The 19,392-nt window shown below is 45.2% G+C and overlaps 1 protein-coding gene across 10 annotated transcripts in view; it reads left to right on the forward strand.

The window, feature by feature from the left end:
- The first annotated feature begins 522 nt into the window (after positions 1-522).
- Positions 523-19,392, forward strand: part of chd5 (chromodomain helicase DNA binding protein 5) — a 43,390-nt gene continuing 24,520 nt past the window's right edge. For 6 of the 10 annotated variants that reach the window (XM_042090692.1, XM_042090693.1, XM_042090695.1 and 3 more), the window contains exons 1-9: positions 523-705; positions 824-1,461; positions 7,935-8,086; positions 16,534-16,731; positions 16,940-17,058; positions 17,405-17,646; positions 17,969-18,084; positions 18,344-18,500; positions 19,089-19,255. In XM_042090692.1, the coding sequence (XP_041946626.1) occupies positions 1,395-1,461; positions 7,935-8,086; positions 16,534-16,731; positions 16,940-17,058; positions 17,405-17,646; positions 17,969-18,084; positions 18,344-18,500; positions 19,089-19,255 (1,218 nt within the window). In that variant the 5' untranslated portion in view covers positions 523-705; positions 824-1,394. Of the gene's footprint in view, positions 706-823; positions 1,462-7,433; positions 7,510-7,934; positions 8,087-16,533; positions 16,732-16,939; positions 17,059-17,404; positions 17,647-17,968; positions 18,085-18,343; positions 18,501-19,088; positions 19,256-19,392 lie in introns of all 10 variants that reach the window. The other 4 variants (XM_042090694.1, XM_042090701.1, XM_042090702.1 and 1 more) reach the window with 2 other exon arrangements.

Below are 19,392 nucleotides of genomic sequence, written 5' to 3' on the forward strand. Positions count from 1 at the left end.
AATTAACCGAGCACAGAGACTGTTGCAGAGTAACAAATGCTTTTATTAAGACAAGTGTATGTATTTGGCTATATATAAGCAGGCCAATAAGACAACAACTTAATAGAAGGTTGAATTTCAGCTTTGACACTGGTTACGCTATTTGTAACGTTATACAGTTTGCTATTAGATCGTACATTTAACCGACCAGTGACATTTTACCGACATGTACGCGTTTTGGCACATACTAATTGGGTAAGCTTACCTGGTCAATTGTTCTGATGCACGCGTAAAGCGATGTAAAGCGTCCTATTCATAGACTATAACTTGAGGTCCTATTCAGATGCTCTTTTGTTTCCGGTACTCGCACACAGTGGAGTCGGGCATCGGTAACCTTGACAACTACTGATGTGACGTCGCTTGTCCTCTAAAGCCATAAAGTATAGTCTTAACATCATGCAATCTTAAGTGAGTAAAATTTGGCAAACGTGTTTAGTCCTTCCACTGAAGTGCGCAACATTGTGGCAGCAGATGTAAAATTGTTAGGTTTTCGCCTTTGTTGCATCATTATCGACGCTTCTAAAACGCATTCCAAACGTTCAGTCCATTGCTTTGCCTCCTCGGAACGCGACGGAAGCTATCAGACACCTGTGTAGAAGTCTAAAGTAGCTGTGGGTTGTTCTGCTGTCCGTCGTTGTCCCAGTCCAACTAACGTGAAGTTATCGAGTAATAATCATCCCATTTTGTTTCTCTTATTAACAAACATTATTAATTACATGTGACGTGTCTTATATGGACAATATAATTTACCGTTGCATATTTGGTTCTGCTGTTACACTTACAGCTCTTGTCAGAGTAAGAAGTCCTCCAACGTAGAGAAGGAAAAGGAACCGTTTTCCCGAGTGGCAGTTTACTGGAGGAAATGTAGCCTACGCTAAGATTTGAGGGAAGTTCCTCTCCAGCCTGATGTAACCTCAGATTCTACGGACTTTACAGGGAAAATGGGCAAAGCGAGGTTGAAGCATGCACTGCCATAGCCACTTGCAGCACTGCACACTACTAGTAAAAGTGCTAACTAGGGGAGCATGACTAACTAGTTGTGTGGAAAATTATGGGATGGATTGCCATGGCAACAGACCAGACGTCACAATCTGGGCATGTGTGTTCCATTTTTGTCTCTTTCTTATTTTCAGACTGGAGGATTTGGATAGAGAAGAGGGGGAAAGGATTTTTTTTTGTCGGTGATTTAGAAATAGGACAGCTATCGTTTTTTCCCTGAAATTAAAAAAAAAAAAAGCTCTGACCGGACGTGTCCATTTTTTTTCTCGAAACATTTAGAGCACACAGTGGTATTCTGAGGGTTAAGTTTCAGTACTTCATTCTTGGCGTGAGTGTGATTTGGTTATGCAGTAAAGATGCCTGGCTCTCTAAGCAATGAAGACGAGGGGCAAGACGACATGGATTTTGAAGACGAAATACCAGGTGAGGGAGGAAAGTGGCAGGGGAGGGGAGTTTCTGCCCTTCAGATATGTGCCACTGCTACGCCTAGTTGAATGCGGGGAAAAGGGCTTGCCCTACGTTATCGTAGACTTTGGGAGAAGGGGGGCGACAGGGTGCAGTACGCATCGGTGCACAGTCTAAATTACTATAAAGCGTGACCTGTGATATTCCTTGTCTTCACACTAGCGTGGACAGTGTGACACCAGCTCCTAGAAATCACGAAAAAAAGCCTATTGCATTAATAGTTATTTGACAGTCTCTAAACGATTTCTCTGTGCTGAAAAACGGACAGTTTAGCAACATTGACACATTCTATCCCTCTAAAACCTTTTGTAGTATGAATATAGTGATACTCCCATCAACTCCATTTTATTTGCACCACTATCAACAGACGTTTTTGCATACGAATTGGATACATGCACACCATTTTGTTTTTGCTTCAGTATGCACGGATATTATGTATCTTAACAAATCTGCAGTGTTGTTGATGTTGGCTAGTATCGTATTTAGTTTATAGACCATCGACTGTCATTTTGCCCAAGTAGGCTATGCCGTATGCTGGTTATGTGCCTACCGTTTCCAGATAAGTGTTAGCTTAGTTATTCTTAACCTTGTACTGTGTTCTGGAGGGATATTTTATAGTGCGCACGCCTAAGGAGATTTGAAGGCAAAAGTTGGGATATGAGCGCCGGTTTGCTGTGGAGAAATTCTGGCTCATGTGACTGCTCAAGCCACGTGTGACAAGAAAACATTGGCCACAACGTCTCAGGACTCAGCTGGACAGCTCACCCTTCCCCATAGTCTGCATTTATTTGTGATGGTCTGAGTAGTGTGGAGCTTTTCCAAGGTTACATAGGACCAAACTTCATTATCAAATCTAGGTCAAGCTGATTTCTGCTTGGGGAACTAGCCTACACCCCCTCCACACATACACACACACACACACACCAATTAAAAAAACTGGGGAAATAGATTCTTTTTGGTCAGTGTTTTAATGGCCTTTCCTCGCAGAAGCGATATGTTGGCTGTGGTAACCTTCATTTGATTGTGTTTAAGGTGTAAGGACATGCTGTTTTTAAGTTGTTTGTGTGGCCATTCAGTGCCCTTTGTGTCTACTGCCTGGTGACAGTCCACCTCAAGCTGGACAGTGCTGGGGTAGGCTACTACCACACCTCTCAAATGCTGTGTTTGTTTTGTTTACACTTTTTCTGCCTGTGTGTGTGAGGGAGAGGAGCAGGGAGTCCTCGGCTGCTTCTTGAGCGAGGCTCATCAGTCAGTGAACCTCAAATCTCTGAGGGTGGTTACTGTGGAGCCAGAGCCAAAGCTTGGGGTGAAGTGATGAAGTGTCTTTATGGCAAGGCCCCAGCCACTGCTGTGTGCTGTTTATACCCCCATGTCACCTCAGTCAATATAATCAATACATTCATAGTTTTTTGCCTCCAGTTTGGGCCCTGCTGAATTAATTGTGTGTGTGTGTGTGAAACAAGGACAGTGTAAGGGGCTACAGTGGAAGGCATTGCTTTAGCGGTTTCTGAAGGTTTGCATGTAGTGTACAGTAGATTGGTGACTTTGAAGTGGTCTATGTTGATCATCTTGTGTTGCATAAATGATGGTTGAACCTGTGTGATGGTGATTGTGTACTAGGGGCTGTGGGAGTTTGGTTGTTCTTTGGTTTTTCCCTCAGGTTGTGCTGGTAGGATTATATGTATAGACAAGATTATGAGAGTGTTTTTTTTTCTGGCCCTCATGTTCTGTGCCACTAGGCCACCTTGAGCTGCTCAATAGAATCGAACATTAGTACATAACATTGACCGACTTGCAATTTTTCTAGTAACAATAAAGGAGTGAAGCGTAGTCTTGGTAACCAGAGGAAATCCATTTAGTAGATTATTAGTTCATATTTTAGTCAGAGGTTTCGCATTTACAATTTGTTTTGGAAACTGCATTTTCTCCACCCCCCAACCCCTGCCTCTTGCTCTCTCTCTCTCTCTCTCTCAAACTCACACTCACACACACCAAAATGCATTGTATCCCTTTCTTTACTTCCATCTTACATCAGGGCACTTTTGAGAGCTATCTCAACTTGATGGTCGGTCCATAATAAAGCCAACTATAAGAAGGATGCTGAAGGACAGGTTAGCTGTACTTCCCTACTGCAGCAAGAACACATGACTGCAAGCCATACACTGAGGGATAAAGTGATCACTGATGCACGTCTTCAATAACGGAGGGCTTAAATAAGATGAATAGAGGCTTTGTGGAAATGTAGGCAGATGAAATAAATGAGAAAAACACTGTATAAACACATTTATGCATTTAGGTATTTAATTTGCAAATATGTTTATTCTTCTAATACCACCACCCCCATACACACACACACTATACAGTACATTTGCGGTATGTTGATAATATACTTCCATCTTTGTTTTAGGCACAGGAGGTCCTGTTCCATATTCGCCGTGTCCCTTTCAGTCTAGACCCCAAACGGATGTGAAATTATTGTTGTTGTTATTTTTTGTGTGTGTTTATCTCAGTTCCATCTGTATTTGTCTGCTGGCCCATCTTTAAAAAATGCCCTAACTGGTGTCTCCTGCCCTACTGTTCCAGTTCTGCCCTGGTGTAACATTGACCACGACCCTCCGCTTTTGGCTTCCTCTTAGTTTCGTCCTTGTCAGAAATTGAAGGATTATCTCAGGCTTTCGTGTGCCTACAGAAGTCATCATACTGATTGGTGGGGGGCTATTTATGGATGTCGTGCAATGGAAGCTGACACCCCATTCCCTAAGCATCAGTTTTGCGTCGCTCTGTGTGTGTGAGAGAGAGAGAGAGAGAGAAAGAGAGAGAGAGAGGGAATTGTGCTTGTGTGTGTCTGTGTGTGTGCATTAGTGTGTGTTCATTATATGTGTCACTGTGTGCGCTTGCGTATAATTTATGAGCTTATAATATATGCCTTTGTGTTCTTGTGGTAAGAAAAAAAAAAGCGTCCTCAAATAGACATCATGGCAGATTGCAGCATTGCTACAGCACTGGAAAATAGCAATCCATCCCATTTCCTTTTGCTACAGCTTGATCTAGTTGAGGAATAAATGTGTGTATGCGCATAGTTATTTTATGACAAAATGGACATCTGTGCATTGGAAATATCCTAAAGAAAAACACTGATTTTAGACACATTCACTCAGCTCCACATCCACTCGGACCACCAATTGGACTGTTATTAATTATTTACCAAATTAATGTTTTTAGGGCTGTGCCGATTACATGCTAATAGAGACCCATTTTGGTCTTTTGTGCTGATTTTTCTAACCTTGACAGTTGTTTTAGCCAATCTCCTCCTCTCTCCTTTACTCACACACTCATACCATGCCTTGACTCTTTGTTTCAAATATTCTCTATTCTAAGGTATTGATTTCAGCCATTTATCATGAGGTTTGTGGTGCGTCTGTCTTCTTGTGATTTTATTAGTTTAGTGCACCTCTGTATTGTTAGTGCCTCTGTGCATGTTTATTTTACAGTGATCGTATGCGTTCCACAGTGTGTGTTGTGGATGCATCACTGTTTAGCAAGGATTCTGTGGTCTGGTTTGATCCTTGGGTAGGCGAAGAATTAGCCTGTTATTAGAGCTAGCTGTCCTGACGAGGAGCAAACGGGGAGCATTTTCTCCACATTAGAGTTTGGGGACGCCATTACTGTGCACATTTCCATATGCGTGCTGTCAGGGGAGTAATACGTTTTGCCATAAATGTTCCTCTTTTTTAACGGAGGGAGCCCCACCTCCCACCTCCACCCCTGGCTGTGAATCTCCAGGTTAATGGAGTGAGCCAGTGGCCGAGCCCTTCATAGAAGGTCAGAACCGCCCTGCCGCCTACGTTCGCTCCTCCAATCTGGCGTTCTGAACTCGCTGTTTTTGCCTGCCACTGCTTGATTCCTTTTGTAGCTCGGTGCCAGGTACCTGACCCCCCCCATTCCCTTTCCCCCCACCCATCACTCTGTTGATCACACAGACATCCTCTCCACACCTGGCACAGACGGACCCTCCGCTGTGCTAATGCCCGTGCCAGAGCCAGCAGTGCTTACGGGGGTCTTTCCCCTCTGTGCCAGCCTGATCCGCTCTCAATCACGGCTCCGTGTGCCCGTGGGTTGAATGGAAGCTTTCTGCAGAGCTCACTGGGAACCCACTAGAGAGAGAGAGAGAGAGAAAGAGTGTGTGTGTGTGTGTGTGTGTGTATGTCTCTGCGGGTTACTTGAACCTGAATGGTCCCAGTGCACTGAGGATTCCGGGGAATTTTGATTGGAATTTTTCAAAATTAACTCATCGAATAGCTCATGCAAAAAAGAATGAGCCGTCATCTCTGCCAGGCTGAGGTACCTCCCTCTCCCTGAATCAAATAGACAGGCTGCTGTTGGACATCTCAGTAGTTTAACCAAAAAGTAGTATAAAAAAGAGAAAGAAGAAAGCCAAAGGATGAAAAAAAGACGTTTTGCCTTCGTCTTGTTGCATCATCTGCACCAAGAGTCACGGGGCTGAGAGAGAGAGAGAGAGGGAGAGAGAGAGAGAGAGAGAGGGAGAAAGAAAGGAAGATGTGAAGCCGGCTGAGTTGTTAGCATGACGTGCCTGGCAGGCAGCAGACGTGTTCGGCAGACATGAAAGCACCTCCTGTGAGGTTTTGCAGACGCGCTGGCCTAAATATGCGTCGCTTCGCAGGCACCCGCCAATGTTTATGCGCGATGCAAAGAGCAAGGTGATAGGCGGCAGGGGATGGTGTGGTGTTGGTGTTGGTGGGGGAGTGAGGATCAAACCTTCCAACAAGCTGGCTTGCCGGGGAGAGGGACTCTCCACAGAATGTAAATGCGCCAGTGCCCAGTGGGGCTGGAAACGATCTTCAACTGCAGAAAGGAGGCAGCTCTTTTTTTCTCTCTCTTTTTTTCCTCACACACACACACACACACACACACATACCCTGCCTCCCTGGGTGGCTAAATGGAGGTTAAGTGGATTTTTAAGGACAGCGTCCAGGAGACTGGGGAACTCCCCACCCACCACCACCACCAAATCTCTTTCTTGACACCCCTTCATCGCTCTCCCTCTCCTCCAGTGCCTTTCCTCAGGCTCAGTAAACTTTGATGATAAGGCCGCTGTTGTGTGTTTGTGGAGGTTGGGGTGGGTTGGATGGGACCTGATCGACTTTCAATACCCATGCTGCTTATTTCACAGCCAGAGGTCTGCACTGAGAACAACACACACACACACACACACACACACACACACACACACACACACACACACACACACACACACACACAGCGAGAGACAAGTGCTGTCTGGCTATTTGAACAGTCTCCTGGTTTCGCCCCCCTCTCCACTGCTCTCTCTGTCTGACCCGTTCTGGTGGTGCTTAACACACCAGGTCCCCCATCACTTACAGAACCGCCACTCTTGTTTACTTTGTGAAAGTAAACAGGCAGTAACGACAGGACCGCCGTTGTTGTTCCTGCTCTGCACCCACCCGGCCAACGTGAGGTGTTTTTGGGGTGGTTGTCGTCGTTGCCTTTTTGCCCTTTCGCTCCGCAGCACACCTGGGACTTGAGCGGAGCCAGACTGGGGTCTTCTCCTCGGGCCATTCTGTGCCCGCTAGTGAGCTCACATACGTGGTTGATTTGCTGTATGAGCCTGATCAAAGGCAGGGGGAGGCACGCGACGCAAAACGCATACAGAGAGGAGTGCAGCACACAGTCAATGGGGGTGACTCACTACTCTGCTCTTCAGGCCGTGGAGTAGGGTGAGCTGTGGTTCATCACTGATTCCCGAGGACCTTCTGGGGGTAGAGCAGTACAGATGCTCGCAAGGAGAACCAGACGTTTTTTGTGGGTGGAGCATGACTTACTTTTAAAGGCATTCAAATCTTAACTCTTGCCTAACCAAAATTCCTGCATATCTTTGTTTATGCACATAGGCCAAAACACATTTCCAGAGGATCAGAAAATTGACCCCAGCATCCAATTACTAAAATTTGAAAACATGAAACAAAGGTGAGTTTGTAATTATTTGATGATGCTGAAGGGGGTTTGAGAAGAGTCCAGCTTTATGTGGAGCCTGCAGCTGCTGCTGCTGCTGTCTGTGAGTGATTTTGGATTGGAGGAACTTTTTCATAGTTCTTAGAACTGCTGGAGAAAGTACAGCCTTTTTTGTGTGTCCGCACTGCAGGAATTGAGGACTATTACAGTTGTCAGAATGCTGTTCTGAGGGACTGCTACTTCATGGTAGTTACTCTCCTAGCACATTGGGAACCATAAGTGATCTAAATGACGTAACTGGACGATGATGGGTTGAACACATGCGTCACTCTAGAAAAGATAAACAAAGCAATGATCAAGATGCCCGTGTTTGTATACAAATGTAATTTTTGACTCTTTTTGGCTTAGATTTTGTGTTTGTGTTTGTGTGTGTCTCCTAGATGAGGATGAGGAAAGTGCTGGCCGAAGGGTCCCGCTTTCACCTCTGGACCGGTTCTTCTCAGATGACGAGTCCCTCAAGGAGCAGAAGAAGAAGAAGCCGGCCAAGCTAAAAGAGGGGAAGATGCCCAAGGTCAAGAAGAAGAAAAAAGAGGTAAGATGAGAGGTTTGGGCCGTTGGACATGCATATGGAAAAGTAGGTGGCCACTAGCCTGGGAACCAGATGAATCCTTTCAGGTTATTACATTTGCTTTTGCAGACCTGTCTGGACACTCTCCCATTGAAATTGATTTCCACCTAGCCGAAAATTGGCCAGGCCAGTCACAACCACTTATCCAATATGAGGTGGCTTTTTTACAATGACCGATAGAGGAACACCATTGCACTTTTAGACACAACCAGTGGCTGACACGGACATGTATTTTCTTTAAAAAATGTATAAATAACTGCCAATAAAACCTTAATTTAAAAGAAATATGTGTTTTCAGTATTTCCAGTAGGATTCAGTAAGAGTTTATTGTAACAACTTCAGTTTAATTTAACCGTTTGTTACACCCCTTGGAAAGCGAAAATGAACTGATCGGGACTAGACCAATTCACGGTTGGCTGTTTTCTATTCTGAAATATCGTGTTATGGAATTGTATTGGGTGACCAGCAGAATGCCCTTTCTCTTACCTTACAACATACAAGTTCAGTGTAATTGAAACCCCACTCAAAGGCATTCAGCATCTTAGTAGATCGAACGTAAAGCAGTGCCTGTGAGCAACATATGGTTGTAATTACTACGCCAAACTGGGTGGCTTGGAACAAACCGAGCATTAACAGGAAAACAATAGGCACTTTCTTTCTTTTCACAGTAACCTGATGAGTCATTTTTTGTCCTATTGTGTCTCAGGGGGATTTCGTATGGAATAGTGATTCGAACTAATTTCCAAACAACATCTGTTTGCTTTCAATTAAGATAGTGAAAGATCTTTGGGCATTTGGCCGCCATACAAGAAAGTTTGTAGGTGTAGGCTGTGAGCTATACAGACTCTGCGTCGCTCTTTCTTTTTCTCTCTCTCTCTCTCTCTCTCTCTCTCTCTCTCTCTCTCTGCAATCTTGTGTTCAGGGCTATTATATAGGTTATTTCTCTGTGTTATTTCCTTCACTGCGCCTGTGTGTATTGGTCTACAACACCCTGGGTTATGGCTTTTGAACATACTGTAGTCTGTCAGTCTGCATTGTTAGCACATGGGGTTAGTGCTCTTTGTTGTCTGTGTTTGAGAGGGGGTTAGTGTAAAGTCTAAGATATAGCCCTGGGTCTCTTTCGCCTACTCACTGATGGCCTGTGTTCTGTCGATATTGCATCCAGTGCTTGCCGTAGGTTTTAGGTATGGAGTGGTAGCACCACAGAGTGCATGGCGTTTGGTGGATCGGTGCCAGATCAAAACTGTTCCAGAGTCAGTATCTACTTTAATTGTTCACTCACCCCCTTTTAAGCCGTTCTCTCACATTCTTCCTGATACCTTTCCTTGACATCTCTCTCTCTCTTTATCTGACCTTTGTGTTCTTTATCTGCCACACTGGACTTTGCAAACACTGTTTTTGTAGAGTGTCCCCTTCATTTCCTTTCCAGGCTGTGTGTGTGTGTGTGTGTGTGTGTGTGTGTGTGTGTGTGTGTGTCTGTGTGTGTGTCTGTGTGTGTGTCTGTGTGTGTGTATGTGTGTCTGTGTGTGTGTATGTGTGTCTGTGTGTGTGTGTTCGCGTGCATGTGTGTGTGTGTGTGTCACTGTAGTCGGTTATGCAGTCTGACAGGTGAAGTTTCTGAGGCAATTAGATCATGGCATGTAGACAGTGAGTTTGTACCAGCAGCATGAAACCTTTCTCTCTCACTGAGCACTGTCGCCATGAATAAAACACATCAAAGGTGTTGTCACAGAGTTCTGTTTAAGCAGGGAACTCTTGAGGTCTGTAATGTAAAAGCACAAGGGCTGTGGTGCATGCGCACATGCAAACAGTAGACCTGCAGAAGCAAGTGTGCAACAGCACTGAAATGGTTGATGGACATTTATGCACTTTTATGATGCTATAGTTTTTGCAACTTTGCAGAGATTTCAATTCTGTCCAGTTTAAATGTGTCCGTCTGTTTACCCTGGAGGCGCCTAAGATTTTCAATGTGGTATGAAATTACCAAATTAACTTTGCTCAGTAATGAAATTATTGTTTGGTGCTTGTGAACAGACTTTGCATATCAGTGAAATTTCAACCCTGAGTAGTGGTTCGGATTTGTGGAGGTTTTTATCAACCCTTTAAGAGGCTGTCTGCTTTCTTTATCCATGCTTTTCCTTCTCTGTCTGCTTGTTAGCTCAGAATACACAAGTGGCAAGAATGAGACATTTTTCCATCTTGATTCAGAAGGTTCCGAGTAAGCTAAATATACTTCAGAACAACAACGAAACACATCTTAGGAAGTTACTGGTTGCTTTAAAATAAATAAATTGTTACAAGCAGGACATGTACTGTACGTGCATGTCTTTCAGAGTCACTTGGTTGATATTGTAGGTCTCATTTCTAAATTTGGATATTTAGTCAGTTGAAATACTTCTGTATGGCCACAAGGATATAAACTAAACAAATCTCCTTTCCGATTCAAATTGGTGACACAAATGTTTCTACCAGTAAGTCTCTTTCTCTAAGCAGGGATTCATGCTTTATCATTGGTCTTTCATTTTGTTGTAATCTAATTTAACGTTTTGTTAAGACTTGTTTTTCCTCTAATCTAAAAATAGTTCTCCCTTGCGCTCTGCCTGCTGCCAGTATCAAAACATGGCACACTTATTCACGTTCACTCTCATTCCATGAAGCTTTGAGGCTTCTCTGGCATTTAGTGCAGAAGCTCCACGTTATTGCTGCCAGGCAGTAAGAAAAGTATAGTTTATAGGTATCAAAATATGTATCAAAAAGGTTCCTGGAACCCAAAGTTGGTTCTTCTGAGGGCCCCACACATGTGTAAATGGGACAATTACACTAAAATAATTTTGCATCCTTTCCAGCTCTGGTAAAAGGGCCCTATGGCATTTAATTTGAGTGGTATTCACCACCTTGAGTGAAGCCTGTATGTCTCTACTTTTCCTTTATTCAACTCAACCTCAAGGTCTCAACACACCTCCTACACTGTTTGTTTCTGACTCCCTCTTTGCCATGTCTTCTCTCTTTCTCTCTATCTGACGCACACAGTTTTCCCCCGTCTCCTCTCCCTTCTATCCCCTCCAGTCCTGCCAACAGTTTGTGCGAGGGCAGCGAGGTCTCGTCGCGCGGCGATCAGTGCTCTGCCACTTCCTGTCGTGAGCCGCCCCAAAGTATTGTGTCAGACACGAGTGCAGATCAATGGAGGTCAGTGCACGGCGGCAGCGCAGCAGGGATGCCGAGGCCAGTACAGGAGCGACAGGGAGGAAAGGAGGGAGGGAGGGAGGGAAGAGGGGAGGGATGGAGGGAGCAAGGCAGGCAGGCAGGCAGGCAGGCAGGCAGGCAGGCAAAGGGACATGGGACGAGGGGGACAGAGGAGGAGTGACAACTGGAGGATCAACACGTGGGCGGCCGATGTCTTGTCATCACAGATTAGTTTGATGTCAGCGAGGTTTTGGTAGTCCTTTGACCAAGGGGAGTTTGCGCTCTCTCTCTCTTTTTTTTTTTTTTCTCCCTCTGTGTGTGCGTGTGTGTGCATGTGTGAGTTTGTGTGTGTGAGAGAGAGAGAGAGAGAGAGAGAGAGAGAGAGAGAGAGAGAGAGAGAGAGAGACCAGCTAAAGAGTAGAGGCTCAGTTAAAAAAAATAAGAAATAAAAGGAAAATAAATATGAAACAAAAGAACTACTGAGACTCACTGCCAGTTTCTAAGGGCGTTTTCAGACATGCATTTAGATTACTTTGGTTCACAGAAGGGAATAAATTGTTACAATGTGTCATTCAGTTTCACATTGAAATGGACCCAAATTTATTAGGCAAGAGAAGTCATTGGTCATTTGGTAGATCTTCAAAATATAAGGTGCCATTTACCATTTCACAATTTGAGATTGTTTGGCTGATCTTGAGCCTGGATATTGGTTATTTAAGCAATGTGACACGAGTGGGAGTCAAGGATATCGCCACGGCTGTAAATCGGCCGTAGGTACGAGGCCGAAAGCTGAGTGTCGAAGGCAATTACAGCCGTGGCGATACCCTTTACCAACACCACTCCCATTCGCGTCATATTGCTTTTCTACAACAGTTCCATTACCAGCTAATTTAGTTTAAAGATGGTTTTCTATTGCTTATTTAGATTTTTGTTTGTTCATCCTCCTCCCACAAAAATAGTTCTAATATTGGCCTTGGTGTTTCCCACTCGAGAGTCAAGTTCAGTGAGAGGCTTGTGCGTACAGTGACTTGTATAGCCCAGTGGTTCTCAAAGTGAGGTCTGGAGATCCCTGGGGTAGGGGTCTTCAACCCATAGTCAAAGGGTCCGCAAAATAATTGGCTTTAAATGATAAAGTTGTGGTTTATCATTTTAAAAATTCATATCTACAGATGATGACCCTTTCCACCAATAAAACAAGTAAATTGTGTCTATTTGCTCCCACCCACATTAACATGTATCTTGAATCATTCCTACTGCTGCTTAGATGGTTTGTTTGCCAACTACCTAGCTAATGAACGTGGAGAAATGTTTGAGTCAGGTGATGCAAAATCTAAAGTTTACAAAAGTTATACCAGAAGTTATTTGCCAGAAAACACAGGATAGTGAACCTGGCCACAACTTCAGAGAATACAAATGGCATACTGTATGCTTAATTTGTACGATTATGAGGGGGTCCTCAGAATCCTTCAGAAAGCCCTCAGAATATTTTCTTCCCCATTCTTCTCTTTCATGGAACCAACAAAATTGAGAACCTCTGGTATAGCCTACTTACATGTCTGTACGACATCGCTGCTGTCTTTCTTTGAATGAATGGGATGTTCATATTGGATGATTCAATGCAATATGCGGAGTGATTACTAACGTTAGTGGTACAACGGCTGAGTGGGGAAGTCCTAGGATATCGCCACTCGTGATGACGCATGGAACGCTTCTCGTCCAATCAGTAATTAATAAATAGTTCGACCGGATCTAACTGTGTCGAAATAGGCGACAATATGTGAGACTAATAATGTATCGATGCACTGCTGTACACAGACACGCAAGCAATTTCATCTAGCTATCCAACTCATTTTCATATTTCTATTGCATTTATGATCATTACATTTTGTCATTGAAAATGGACAGCTGTGTGTTCCAAACTTGAAGTCCGACCAAATCTGACACTGTGTCTCTTACGAATACACGTCTTTTCTGATATTACATCATTCAAATGCATGTTGTTGTACCATAGGCTAGATAGGAAAGGATTACAGTACAGTGTAAAATTCATTGCCTCAGTTCCCATTATTCAGCGTTATTGAATCGTTTTGGTCCTGCTTGGTTCGGGTTCCTTTCTCACCAGTGGGACTGCACCAGAGTTTGCCAGATGATGCAGATCGAGGCTGATTATTTTGGTGCGGACCTGAGTAAGATTATTGGATTCTGACTACTGGCCTGACCACAGTTTTCATTATATATATTTTTTGGAAGGACTGTTGTGTTTTAGGCTCAGTGTGTTTACTTGAGGTGACTGAGTCAGCATACTGACATGTATCTCTTCATCTTGGGTACTGTAAGCTTAAGTGCCAGTTAAATTGTTAAGAACATAGGCCTTTAAGTCACTTGATCATCACTCCCAGGATACTGTCTCTCTGATGCCTTAACATCAACACAGCGTCTTTTCTCTGAAAGAGTGTTGTGATCGTTGCCCCCCTCTGTGTTCTATGTTTCTCCAGCAGGCGTTAATGAGCTTGCTTGCATTTGGGTAGCAGCTCTGTGACTGGCGCATGCACACAAGTGTGAGAAACGTGACTTGAGATGCACACGCTCAGCGAAATACACACACACACACAGACGCACACACATGGCGCGATGCTCACATCTAACCAGTTCAAGGCCAAATGAGTCGTTATGGAAATGCAGTTGATTTCGCCGTCCTCTCCGCGGCCGCACTCAGTCACTCGTCATGATGCACTCATCAGATCCATTTACATTCACCTTTCTTTTTCTCTCTCTCTCTCTCTCTCTCTCCCTCTCCCTCTCTCCTCTCCTCTGCTGGTGAAACCTTGCACCCCACTCTCCTCACTGGCTTGCCCTCTGTGCTTCTAGTTCTGCATCTTAGGTGGCTCTGCTCACTCTCCTCCCTCCCTCTCTCTTTTTCTCTCTCGGTCTGTCTCTTTCTTTCATTCACCTAGCCCTCCCCTCACCTCTCTCCCCTCTTCTCTCCTTTCTTTCCCCTCGGTGCGTAAATGAGATTTGTCTAGACGGGCTCTAGAACACAGGCACTGCAAGCATGGAGCCTCTGCATAACAAGCTCGTTATGCAAACGCATGTGATTGGATGGCGCCATTCCATTGGCAGCTGCAGCAGAATGAACGAGAGAGAGAGAGAGAGAGAGAGAGAGAGAGAGAGAGAGAGAGAGAGAGAGAGAGAGAGAGAGAGAGAGGAGATGGAGAGCAGAGGGAGAGAGAGAGTAGGTGCAGGAGAGTGACATAGATGGAGGGGAAAGAGGAGAAAGAGAGAGAGGCAGAGAAGGGAAAGAGAAATGAGGAGAGAGAGAGAGAGAGAGGAAGAGGGGGAGAGAGAGGAAGAGGGGGAGAATGGGTGTAGGAGAGGGAGGGAGAGAGAAAACCAGACACTGCACAGTTTGGTCGCCATAGCAACACAGATGGGCTGCTGGTTGGGCTTGCGCGCTCTGCCGCATTAGAGGCCCAACCCGCTCTGCTAAGCCAGACACGACACCACACACACACACACACACACACACACACACACGCACACACACACACGCACACACACTCACACACAAAATACACACACACACACACAAAATACACAGAGACACATAAATGCACAAAGTTGCCATGGGGACATGACTCTTCCCACACATGGCATGGCAACATGTATGTGTAGACATAAACACTTACACACTTACACACATACACACAAACACACACTCTGTAGGATGAAAGCCCCACAGCTGGAGAACAGGCTTGTGTATGTGTCTACCCCCCACATACAGCCCTACGCAAACACACTCATTTACTTCTGTAACAATACACACACACACTCACACACACACACACACATGTAGCTCTCTTACACACACACACAAACTCATTAATGTGTACATACATATGCAAATCTATTCCTCAATTATTTCTCTCTCTATCCACCCCCTCTCTCTCCCTCTTTCTCTCTGTTCATTCCATTTTTGAGAAACACACACACACACACACACACTATACAGTTTATTTATTTTTTCCTGGTAATAACTCGCGCACACCTATTCAAAGCTCTAGGCTGAACTCGATCACACTCATTAATGCCCAGATGTAGCCATGGCAATGTTAGCAGAGGCACTAATAAGATTGGCCTGTCGTGCTACTCCCACTAAAGACGTGAGCTGAGGGTGGCAAAGCGACTTGGCTGTGGCTCGTCTCTCAAATCAGTTTGCAATCAGCTCACACATCCTCTCACACATGCCTCATAATGGCCAAGACAAACCCAAGGTGCCAGCCGGGTTGTTGGGAGCAGTTGGGGGGACATTGACTCACTGGCACACACACACGCACGTGCACACACTTTCACAAGCCTAGGAAAAGTCTGATCCAAGCCACTAGGGTCATACACTGCCTGAACATTTTGTAGTGTTCCATCCCTTGATTGGTAGTTAGCCTTAGTTGTACAATGTAGTTTAAAAGATCTCTTCGGTTGAGTGATTTTCTCTTTGTCTTTTTAATATTTGTCTTTTGACAAGCACACATACACATGATTAAATTATCAACTAGTGTACATAGACTAACAGCTTAGTAACCTCAGGACAGTGTATTTAAAGGTGCTCTAAGCGATGTCACACATTTTTTAGGCTAATACATTTTATGTCACTTACTGCAAACATCACCTAACCAACCGCTAGCTGTCTGTGTCCTGAATACACTGTAAAAAAAATGCAATCTCTGTGGACAGCCCAGGCTCCAAAAACGGCAACAAAAACAACCTGGGCAAACCTAGCCCATAAAAACATAACAAACAGTTCCAGCAAATCACAGACGAGATGCGCGTATAGGAGAGTTCAATTGCACGGGAACAGCACGGGAGGGAGAGGGAGGAAGTAGCGAGCTAGCTCTCTGTTTTGTGATGTTACCCAGCATCGCTTAGAGTACCTGAGTCAGTGTTTAGTGTCCGAATAGGTGTGCTTGATTCCTAGAACACACAGGACGTAGCCACTCTCTTTACAATGTTTCCTTGACTGTTTATCCTGCTGCAATGTTTATCTCTGGGGCTGTGGACAACCAACCAACAATAGACCATTTACATGCGCTCTGTCTGGGCCTTTTGGTGAGGGGTATCTGTACCCTTTGACAATTTCCTGATGGCGAGTCTATGACGAGGACACAGGAACAGACCCATCCATCCACTGAAGTCCTGTGGAGTATACAGGGACTTGATTTAGCCATTGTCTGCAGGTGGCCGTGAGCGAGCATGAGGACACGTCGGACAGAGACGAGGACGACCACAGGCGGGAGAGGTCCGGCAGCGAGAGCAGCACCTACGCCTCAATGAAGAAGAAGAAGAAGCCCAAGGAGAAAAAAGAGAAGAAGACCAAACGCAGGAAGAGGGAGGAGGAGGAAGATGACGACGATGATGACGATGGGAATATGAAGGTACTGTATGCTTATGGAAATTTAAAGATTGTTTTGAGGTTTTAATGTAGAACACAAATAACAGATGATTTGACCCTTAGTAATTCCAATACAGGTAACATGTCTGGCCTGTATCTCCTTGGGAGATTTCTGTTGCCCCCTAAAGACTAGATGCAGGTGTGTGTTGTTTGAATGAATGTGTGTTGGGACATCTGGCCCCTCTCCTCAGGAGCCAAAGTCCTCGAGTCAGCTGATGCTGGAGTGGGGTCTGGAGGATGTGCAGTACGCCTTCTCTGAGGAGGACTACAAGACCATCACCAACTACAAAGCCTTCAGCCAGTTCCTCAGGTAGCAGCTCCGCCACTCTGCTAGTCCCAGTGGAATAGCTGTTTATTTGTGTGCTGTCTCCAAAGAGGACCCAGCTGGGTGGGAGACTGAGCTTGTTTTGTCCAAAAATAGTGCAAAAATGTTATGTTAAGAATACGATTGATTTTGGTTTGAATTTGGCCCACTTGCGCTGTAGATGAACTGAGGATTTGCGCTGAGACTGTTCAACAGAAGCTGTTAGATCATCTCCAAAAGCACTGAGTTCATGAGGATTTGCACCGAGACTGGTCACCAGAAGCTGTTAGACAGTCCCCAAATTAACTGAGCTCATGTAGGGTCTTTGCCTTTAATACCCCCCTCTTCCCAGGCCCCTTATTGCCAAGAAGAACCCCAAGATCCCCATGTCCAAAATGATGACGGTACTGGGGGCCAAGTGGCGGGAGTTCAGTGCCAACAACCCTTTCAAGGGCACCTCTGCCACGGCCGTGGCTGCTGCTGTGGCCGCTGCCGTGGAAACAGTCACCGTGTCGCCACCCATCTCTCTCAGCAGCGTCCAGCAGGCGTTGCAGCCGGGGCCAATCAGAAAAGCCAAAACCAAAGAAGGAAAAGGTGAGAATAAAAGTATGATGACCTGTCCAGTAGCTTCACAGATGTGTCACAGAAAGTCAGAGTAATAGAGAATCCTAAGATATGATTCTTTATTAAGTAGTTTCAAGGTTCAGAGCTACTTGGAACATTGTATTTGCATCTCTCCTTGTAGTGCTGTGAGTATTTAACATTCCACATGCAAATGGTAACATTTTGTTCAGGAGAAAAAGACAAAAAACATGAAGAAAACCCTCCAATCGATCCCCTGAAATGCGAACGGGGGCCGTATGTGGATCTGTTAAGGATTACAGCCGGTTGTTTTCTCATCTTGACTGGATTTCAGGGCCCGGGGTTAGAAAGAAGAGTAAAAGCAGTGTGAAGGACACGAAGAAGAAGGGCAAAGGCAAGAAGACCAAATCCAAGTCAGGCCAAAGTTCCAAGAGGAAAAAGGCATCATCGGTGAGAATGGCTTTAGCCTGCTCCTTTCACCTCCACACCAACCCGTCATCAAAATTCTAGTTAGTTTGTTTGTTTCAGCCACATATATTAACCTAAATAAATATATTTGACAGTGATTAACTTGTTTGACATGCTAAACTCTTTGTTAAAACCTTGATTAGTTCATATTTAATGCACTTTACTGTTAGTGTAAGGTGTGTGATGGAGGGGTCTGAAGGTTTTAAGCTGCAGCGGGTTGAACTTTCTTGTCTCCACTCAGAGCGAGGAGGACTTCCTGGATGAGTCGGACTTCCCGGATGATGTCAGCATCCACAGTGCCTCCGTCCTCTCGGACAGCGCGGGGGCGCCCAAGAAGAAGCCCCCGATGACACCGACGGCTGCTGCGGCTGCTCGGCGCGGCCGCAAGAAGAGGAAAAGTGAGTGCCCTCTCGTCTCCCGCCTCGTTTCTGTGTGCCAGCACAGAAGACAGGACAGCTGCCGGGGCTGGACTCTCTCCCGTTGCCCCTCTGTCAGAAATGGACAGGGAATTTATTTAATAGATGGCCTTAAGTAAAGCGATCTCACAAACAGGCTGAGACATTTCAAGATCTCTGTGGTCCTCCATGCACAGTTCAGCTTTGCAGTCCTGATGTTCACTCCTCTCAGCGGGCAATTCAATTTGGGATGGTCAGGGAGCCTCTAAGAAATAGGCATCAGAGAATCTGTTGGAACACTTTCTGAAATTTGACCTCAACACAGTTGACGTTCACTACACACAGCCACACAAAAAATAAAAACCTACTGTAGCTTTTTTGCTGCTTTAACATTTACAAACACAGTGACACAGAATAAGCAGTTGGTTTAGTTTTCCAGTTAGTCATCCCATGGAGAGATGGTGTTGAAGCCATTTAGGATTCTGAAGAACTGCCAGACTGCCAGGGAGGATGGTGATGAAGATCATAGACATGGTCATTGGCTGTGTTTATGTGAGGTTTAATCCGGTGTGTGTGTGTGTGTCCCCAAAGGAGAGGATGGCGATGGTTATGAGACGGACCACCAGGACTACTGCGAGGTGTGCCAGCAGGGTGGTGAGATCATCCTGTGCGACACCTGCCCACGCGCTTATCACCTGGTGTGCCTGGAGCCTGAACTGGAGAAGGCCCCTGAGGGCAAGTGGAGCTGCCCCCACTGTGTAAGACTGGGGGACACTGGGGAGGGGGGCCAGCTCTACACACACACACACACACACACACACACACACACACATATGCAGCGATTAGCCAACACTGTCAAGTTTGTGTTTGTTTGCAGACAAGTGTCACCAAAATT

Source organism: Alosa sapidissima, chromosome 4 (assembly GCF_018492685.1).
Source record: "Alosa sapidissima isolate fAloSap1 chromosome 4, fAloSap1.pri, whole genome shotgun sequence".
In the NCBI taxonomy this organism is placed as follows: Eukaryota; Metazoa; Chordata; class Actinopteri; order Clupeiformes; family Clupeidae; genus Alosa; species Alosa sapidissima.